The sequence below is a fragment of the Equus quagga genome, chromosome 17, assembly GCF_021613505.1.
Source record: "Equus quagga isolate Etosha38 chromosome 17, UCLA_HA_Equagga_1.0, whole genome shotgun sequence".
Classification (NCBI taxonomy): Eukaryota; Metazoa; Chordata; class Mammalia; order Perissodactyla; family Equidae; genus Equus; species Equus quagga.
This window is the reverse complement of record NC_060283.1, coordinates 40,104,820-40,113,059: the sequence shown is the minus strand read 5'-3', so window position 1 is coordinate 40,113,059 and position 8,240 is coordinate 40,104,820. Positions and strand designations below refer to the sequence as shown.

At 56.5% G+C, this 8,240-nt stretch overlaps 1 protein-coding gene across 1 annotated transcript; it reads right to left on the bottom strand.

The window, feature by feature from the left end:
• Positions 1–1,815: 1,815 nt before the first annotated feature.
• Positions 1,816–6,698, bottom strand: NPPC (natriuretic peptide C). Its single transcript, XM_046644403.1, has 3 exons — positions 6,490–6,698; positions 5,712–6,022; positions 1,816–2,282 (listed from the first exon to the last, which is right to left on the bottom strand). The coding sequence occupies exons 1-2, from the start codon at positions 6,577–6,579 to the stop codon at positions 5,732–5,734; spliced, it is 381 nt and encodes a 126-aa protein (XP_046500359.1). The 5' UTR covers positions 6,580–6,698; the 3' UTR covers positions 1,816–2,282; positions 5,712–5,731.
• Positions 6,699–8,240: the final 1,542 nt, after the last annotated feature.

Sequence of the window (8,240 nt, the reverse complement as noted above, 5' to 3'; positions counted from 1 at the left end):
GGTCCTAGTGGGTTAGTAGCAGCCAGATACTGTCCACAGGGAAAACATTTAGCTTCCGGTGGTGGCTCCCTGAATCCCAGAATTCTCTGCCCCTTGTGTCTCTGGGCTTTGGGAAGCTGTGCCTGCCTCGCCACCAGCAAAGCCCACAGTGTCCCCGCCTGCCTTCCTGCTCCCTCTTGCTTCTGCAGCGCGCTCAGCTTCCCCTGGCACGGTCGGCAGACAGCACAGTGAACAGAGGCCCTGGCAAGGCCTGGGTGCTGGAGCCCCTCACCGTCATGGACATGGGCACCTAAGTTTTGAGCCACAGAGGCAGGATGAGTCATGGGAAGATAGCTCACCCCAGACTAGTTAACTGGGTCCAGGGAAGGACAATGAGCAGTCCCCCGGGGCAGTGGCAGAAGTTGAGGGGGTGGGAAGGGCCTGAACCTTCCTCCATTGAATCATGACCTCTGGGTGAGGTCACTGTGTTGGCCGCCCACCCACCTTAGAACCTGCTGGTGGAGCCAACAAAGGTCACGGGGCTCGGATGCCAGCAGAAAGGCCAGGTGTCACCGGCCACCTCCTCCAGTGCTCATCTTCCTCTGGAACTGACCCCGTGACCTCGGGGCCACAGTGTTCCCAATTCCCCTGAGCGAGGTGGCACCCACCTGCTGTAACCAGCCCAAAAGGCTCTTTATGTTTCTGCTTTCCCCAGACGGAGGACAGAAGACAGATGGTGAAGGCTGCTCAGGGGTGTCACCGTACCCAGGAGCAGCAAGATTATCTTGGAATTATTTAAAGTTTCCTGCTGGTTTCAGGAAAAGAGATTCTAAATATCCATAATTTCATATTCAAGCTCCGTGGGGCATAGAAACCATAATTGTTAGTGGCTTCAAATGAAAAGAAAAACCACAATGCCCTGGCAGGCTCACCACTTTCCGAATGTGAAACCCGATCACATCTTCTCTTCCTCTGAGGTCATTGCCTCTGGCCCCTCTGACCGTGGCATTGACAGTGAGGCAGAAACGACCATCCTGTGCTTCCGGGAGAAGGTCTGTGAAACACAGTTGCCAAGATTCGCAAGGTAACCTGACCAATTCTGCATGATATACAGAAACCTTCTAAATCTCCCCCAAACGAAAGGGAAGTTTTCAGTTCTTTCTTTTTTTAATAACAGAGAGAAGGCGTAGAATTTAGAGGACCCTCAGCCGGCTAAATTCAAAATTAATTAAATTAAGTTAATTTTAATTGTACCAGCCTCTGACTTCCCGGCTGTCAGGTGTTCTAGTTGGAGCTTCCTGACCTCGCCAAGCTGGACGTGGCCGATCCCATCCCAGGAGACTCAGATTCAGTGGATCAGGGGGCGGGTGGGGGCAGGAATCTGTACCTTTTTTTTTTTTTTTTAATTAAGATTATTTTTTCTTGAGGAAGATTAGCCCTGAGCTAACCACTGCCAATCCTCCTTTTTGCTGAGGAAGACTGGCCCTGAGCTAACATCCATGCCCATCTTCTTCTTTATATGTGGGACGCCTACCACAGCATGGCTTGCCAAGCGGGGCCATGTCCACACCCAGGATCCGAACCGGCGAACCCCGGGCTGCCGAAGCGGAACGTGCGCACTTAACCACTGCGCCACCGGCCGGCCCAGGAATCTGTACTTTTAACAAGCTTCCCAGGGGATGCTGATACCAATTAATCCAGAATTGGAAACCTGGCTGTAAGATCTATTTAGAGGCAAAAGCCTTCTCTTCACATTCTCCCTCTTCCTCAGACTAATTCCTAAAAATAAAACCGAGTAAATAAAGACAGTTTTCAAGATGTTCATGGAATGACTTTTTTTTTTTACATTTTCCAACTAGTTAAGACAGAAACATTACAATGATTGACTTCTTTCATTTAGTTACATAAATAAAATTTTTATAAATATCTCTTTATAAACAATATAAATAGCTTTACAACATAAATACATTTAGGCATGACATGAATTTACAAACAGCAATGTTTTACAGCTGGTTTTGTCAGTCTCTTAAAAACTGTCCCTTGTCATCACGTGGTGTAGGTGCGTGTTTCATGTATATAATATATATATAATATAAACTTTTTATTTTTCATTTTCAAAAAAAACAAACAATAAACTCATACCCCCCTCCCCAAATAATAAGACAGCTGGTGTTGTGTATTCCCAGTACCAGGAAAAAAAAAAAAAAAGAAATGTAAAAGCCACATTGCGTTGGAAGTGCTTCCAGATGCCGGGAGGCTGATGACCAAGGATGACCTCAGCACAATGGAGCAAGTTCCCAATCCTGAAATACAGAGGGGACACGGGACACTCAATTCTGGCCCCTTAGCTGAGAAACTCAGCCTGCAGGGCCGTTCTAGAACCTTCCTCCTGTTCCTGCAGCAGCATGAAGTAACATCCCTCTACCTTTGCCCTACAGCCCTGATGAAGGCTCCCGTCCAGGGAAAGGGCCCCTTCCAGGCCCTCATCTTGTCTCCTGCACGTCCTCCGCACTTCCTGCCCCAGAGCAGGTGGAACCAGAATGTCTGCCAGCCCCCCTCCCCTCAGGCTGACTGCCAGCCTGGCCCTCGGCACTCGCTGGGTGAGACACCACACTCGAAAGGGAATGGAAAACGCCCCTCTCCCTTTTCGGATACTACACAAACCCTCGGTCTGGTGCTCGCCTCGGCTTTGGCGTTACATGTCTGGGTGACAGTGGAGGGCAGGGGAAGAGAAACATCCGAGTCGTCGGGAATTCTGGGCTCAGGTCCCACCTCTGATATTTATTGCCTGGATGGCCCCGGGTGGCTTAAGTATCTCTTTCCTCACCTATAAAATGGGATAATAGGCACCTTGCAGGGGGCCTCGCACAATGTCTGGGTCACTGCTGCCACTCAGTAAACAGTGCCTCCTTCCCAGGCTGGCTTTGCCTCGGAAAGGGTCCCCTTCAAGCAGAGGAAATGGTGTCTGACAGCAGCCCCAGGAAAATGGTGGCGCTGGGTTTGCTGGGTTGAGAGTTCTTAGAGTCATTGGATGAGGGCTCTACCCGGTCTCCGCCCACAGGCATGGGGGTGCTCCGGGGCCAGAGGAAGGCATCCTCCTGAGATGGTGCAGAGCCCTCCCAGAGGACAGCACACGAAGAGGGACCCCAGGCCTCAGTGCTTGATACTCTTCCCCAACTCCCTCCTCTGGCCGTCCCATGTGTTTAAACAGATGACAGACGTCTGTGATGTCCCTGGGGCCCGTGGGCAAGGTGTTCATTCAGGCATCAGCCATACGCCATCATCTCTGTTATTATTTTATAATCAAGACCTATAACCATCAGCGACAGTCATTATGGTGGCTGTTCAGAGCCAAAGTCAAGTCAACTCCTGAGTGAGGAAATGGCCACGACCTCAGAAGAGTGTTTTTTTTTTTTTTTGGAAGATTAGCCCTGAGCTAACATCTGCTGCCAATCCTTTTTTTTTTTTTTGCTGAGGAAGACTAGCCCTGAGCTAACATTCATGCCCATCTTCCTCTACTTTATATGTGGAACGCCTGCCACAGCATGGCCTGACAAGTGGTGCATAGGTCTGCACCCAGGATCTGAACCAGCGAACCCAGGCCACTGAAGCAGAATGTGTGAACTTAACTGCTGTGCCACTGGGCCAGCCCAGAAGAGTTTTTATTAATGTGAAAAATCTAAGCTCTTTCTGTTGAGCCCGGACAGTGAGACACCCTGGGCATTCCACTGGAAGGCTGGAGGCACAGAAGGAGCTTCTGCATTCTCATGGGGGTGGAGGGGAGGATGGGGTTGAGAAGGTGAAAGGATCAGAGATGGATGATCAGCTAAGAGAACTTCTAGGAGGTGGACAGACTTCCATGGTCAAAGGGGTCGGGAAGTCTTAGCCATCTGGATCCCTCGTACCCAGCACCTCTTACCACCCATTGGGCCATCACCTGGGACCCACAAGCAGCCACATCCAAGAACACAGAGCCTCTGGGAACGGGCATACCAGGCACTAATCCATAGAAGGTTAGCCAACATTTGTTTAGATTCTCAAGTCTGAGCTTGGTGCTTAAATCACAAACTGAAAATTCGAGTCCTGTGCCTCCATCTCTTTGCTGTTTAGACAGGAGAGAAGAGCAGACCACTATAGTGGTAGCTACTAAAGGTGGGACCCCAAGTGCCAGAACCATCACTCCCTGTGCAGGGGTGAGTCGGGTTCTCAGACACTGAAGCCCCTGAAGAACTGGGGAGGAACACACAGCGTGGTCACGCCTGGCTGCAGAAAGAGGGGCACCAGCTAAAACCTAGGGTGGTGGGAGAGGAGTGCCCCTAAGCCAGGTGGGGCAGGGTTCTCTGGTCACTGGCAAACCCTTTTAAGAGCCCCTTTAGGGGTGCTGCGGGTCCCAGACCACCTTAGGCTGGTGCCTGGCCCTAAAGTCACTCATGAGTTAATTTGGGGAGGTGACAAGGTTCCCAAGCAACTATAGCTCAGGTGAAGAGTGGTCCATGCTGTAAAAAAGGCTTAGGCAACACGCTGGCAACAAGAGCCCTCTGGGGGAAGACAGCGTGGACACTGATAAAGCTGTTTGGGAGAGAGAGCAGCTTCCCTATGGCCTGGAGTGGGACAGACAGGCGTGGGATGGGGCTGCAGGAAAAGGCTGGGGTCAGATCCTAAAGCACCTGAATGCCCATTTCTGAGGTTGGGATGTTGTTTTTCCACGGGCACTGATGGGCAGCAGGAATGGAGAGGAGGGGGGACCCGTGCGGCAGGACATGGCCGGGATGCAACAACTGGCAGGGGCTGAAGGTAGCATGTGGTTTTCCAGTCCTGGTGGAGGACAAGCAGGCCATGCTAGAAAGAGGGAGCCCCGGAATGATGAGGGTGGGGAGGTTGGTGAGGAGCTCAGTTTGGGACATGCTGAGTTCAAGGTTGGGGGAAAGAAGTAAGATTTATGTTAGTTCCTTTTTTCTTGCCCTGAAAGAGTGCCACAAACACTGAGGTCCGATCCCGGAGTCGCACGGGTGCAGCAGCATCAGGACCCTGGACAGACCAGTTTGTCCACAGCCACAGTTGAGAAGAGGGAGGAGAATCAGAATGCTCTGGGGCAGAAGAGCTCCCTGGTGATGCCAACAAAGGGGTATTCTCTCTACTGCGAGAGGCCAGGTACGCTTCCAAGTCTGTCCCACTTCAGGGACAACAGACCCAGGAAGCCATCCTGACCTCTGGGCTGCCTACTGCCCAGGCCCCATGATGCAGTGGCTGGCAGATAAACTTACCCTGGCTTCTGTGCACGCCCTTCCTCCTCTGCTTCCACCAACCCACAGTCTCCCCTCAAGCCCCCCAATTGGGGATGGGAGCCAGTGCTGCTGGTTCCCTCGTGGTCTTGGGGAGAGTGGGACCCCACCAAGCTATCTCTGCTTTTCCAGAGGAAGCCAGGTGGGTTCATCCATGCTGAGACATTTCTGACCTTGCCAAAGGTCCCTGACCACTTTATCCCTCACTTTTCCTATCTGTAAAATGGGAAGATAAATGGGTTTGGGGGCAAATGCCTAGCACGCACATTCTATCTCGAGCCCAGATCCTCTGGCTCCCCTCCAAAGGTCGGCTGGGAGATGGAACGGTCCCAGGGCCAGGGGACCAGAGAGGAACGGGCCTGCGGGCGGGGGATATGGTTGGTTCTGGCAGGAGCCGCGGGGGAGCTGGGCGTGAGGGAGCGCCCGGCGGCCAGGGTTGGTGGTACTCACCGCCGCCAGGGGTCGCCGCTCTAACATCCCAGGCCGCTCATGGAGCCGATCCGGTCCAGCTTGAGGCCGAAGCAGCCCTTGGACAAGCCCTTCTTGTTGCCTCCTTTGTATTTGCGCGCGTTGGGGTGCTCGTGCAGAAGGCGGGCCCACGCCCCCCGAGACTTGGTGTCCACGCGCAGGTCCCGGAGCAGTCTAGACCGGTCGCCCTTGAGGTTGGCGCCGCCGCCTCCAGGGGTCTTGTCGCCCTTCTTCTGTCCACCGCCCGCAGCCTGGGGCTCGGCCAGCTCCTCCCCCGGCGGAGTTCGCGGGACCTGTGGAGGAAAAGAGCGCGTGGGTGAAGGGACACACGGCGGCAGCGCGGGGGACTTTGCTGGGCCCCTGATGCTCCAGCCGGACGCGCCCGCCCGCCAGCGCGGTTTGTCCCTTCCGAGCCCTGAGCGCGCCCACCGATGCCGGAACAGCTCGGCCCTGTATCCACCTGCCGCGCGGCCGCCGTTGTCCGCTCCTTCGGGGATACCCTTGCCCCCGCTCCCCTCCGATGTCCCTTGCCCGGCTGGCCACACTGGGGTAGGGCTTGCGCATTTGTCGACGTTCTCCGCAGCTGGAGACGGAGACCCCGGAGTCCGGGCTTCGAGGCTCCCGGCTCTCACCTGCGCATATCTCAGGGGAGAGCGCCGCCTTCCCGCCCTCTCTGCTCGCTCCGGCGCGCCGCATCCTCCTAGATCCCCAGGTCTCCCACAGCCCCTCACGGTCTCCACGTCCCCGCGACAGCACCCACCTTCGGCGGCGCCCCGGGCTTGGCTTCAGAGGGCCGGAGCGAGAGCAGCGTGAGCAGCAGGGCGCAGGCCAGCAGCTGGGAGAGGTGCATGGTGCCCGTAGGGTCGAGGGGCGCAGACCGGCGGCAGCGAGGGCACGCGGGGCTGGCGAGCAGAGCAGGAGGCGGGCGCGGAGCAGGCTGGCCGGACTGCGGTGCAGGCGCGGGTCCCAGTGCTGCGCGGCGCCGGCTGGGTGCGCTCTGAGCCCGCGGCTCCGTTCGCGCCTTTATAATCCAACCTGCCGCTGATGTCATCCTCCCGCCCACTGGGCTGCCCGGGCCAATGGCACGCGCGCCGAGGGCTGGGAGGGGGCCGCGGGGGCTCCCCCTCTGCCCCCACCCTCATCCCACCCGGGAGGGATCCCGCGGTTCGGCTGGCTCTCTCCCGGCTGCACTCTGAGCTGCAAAGCCGCGCGCACAAGGGAACTTCATTTGCAGCGAGCGCGCGCCCGGGCTTGCCAAGCGTTGGGGCTCTGGATGCCTTGCGCACAAGCGCTCTCTCTGGAAGGGATCCGTTTCCCTCTTTGCAGGTGCAAAGACAGGCTCAGAGGAATGAAATCAATTACCCAAAGTCACACAGCCAGAAAGGTGGCACACCCCGAAATCCACGCAGATCTTTGTTGCCAAACTCTTCCCTGGGCACCTGACAGGCGCAGGCCTGGCACTACGGCTCCACCTTTCTCTCGCTGGCTGGGGCGGGAGCTCAGACCGCACCTGAGCCTTTAGGTTGGGGAGGCAGAGGCTGGGGCGGGAGGTCCGGGCAGGAGACGCTGAGAGAGCGAGGTTCGCCCGGGGCCTCAGGGGGGAGCGCAAGTCCTATACCGGAGAGCGCAAGCCTTTCGCCTGAGGGTGTGTTTGAGAGCAAAACGCGAAGGAGGTGATCTACAGGTCAGGCCCGAGATACGGGTGCCCATGCGGGTCTGAGGTGGCCACCGCACATGTCTCCGCCACTGTGGCTCTAAGCGCGCTCAGCCTGCGTAGTCCGCACAGAACGTCCCCCGATCCGACCGGGCGGGTGGCTTCCTTCTGCACAGACGTGTGCACGCCTGATTCTGTCTGCACCCACGCGAGGATCCGCAGCGTGGGGCTGTCGGCTCCAGTGTCCTGTGCACCCGCACGGGCTGGGGAGGGAGCTTGACCTAGCCCCGAGCCCAGTCGGGCTTCTGTGAGCCGTGACAGGTGGTCGCCTTCACCTTTTCGGCTGTAGGGAGGTCCCCCTGTAGCTGTGGGGACACGGCCACGTATCTCTCTCCTTGGGCAGGGCATCTCAATCCCTCAGGCTCTGAGGAGTCGCTTCGGGCCATGGAGATGGAGAGCCTGGCACCCCATTCCCAATTCTTGGGAATTGAGTTAGGTGCAGGAATCTGTGAACTTGCTGCCGCCTAGCAGGACTCGGGTGGACAGCTGGGAACCGGCGCAGTGGTGGTCCCCAGGCATCAAGATGACGCAGCGGGATGCAGGCGCCTGCATGAGCTTTTTCAGGGAGAGGAAGCTTCGCCCCAGGCAGGAGGGCGACTGGAGTCAAGAGGAGCCAGGAGAATCTGGTGTCACTCACACAGCAGAGCCTGGGCCCAGAGCTGGGAGGCAAGGGAGCCACCATCTGCTCTCTGCTCTGGGCTCTCTCCTTCCCACCCTGGCACTCTGAGTCGGAAACTGCAGACCAACTGTGCCCTAAGTCCCTTTGATTAGGAAATAACCTTCACCTAAGGACTGAG

Bases quoted from the DNA above. Each gene is read 5' to 3' on its own strand.
- NPPC (XM_046644403.1), bottom strand. From the start codon at position 6,579: ATGCACCTCTCCCAGCTGCTGGCCTGCGCCCTGCTGCTCACGCTGCTC. The intron at 6,023-6,489 runs GTGGGTGCTGTC...TTTCCTCCACAG, and splicing joins AGCCCGGGGCGCCGCCGAAG to GTCCCGCGAACTCCGCCGGG.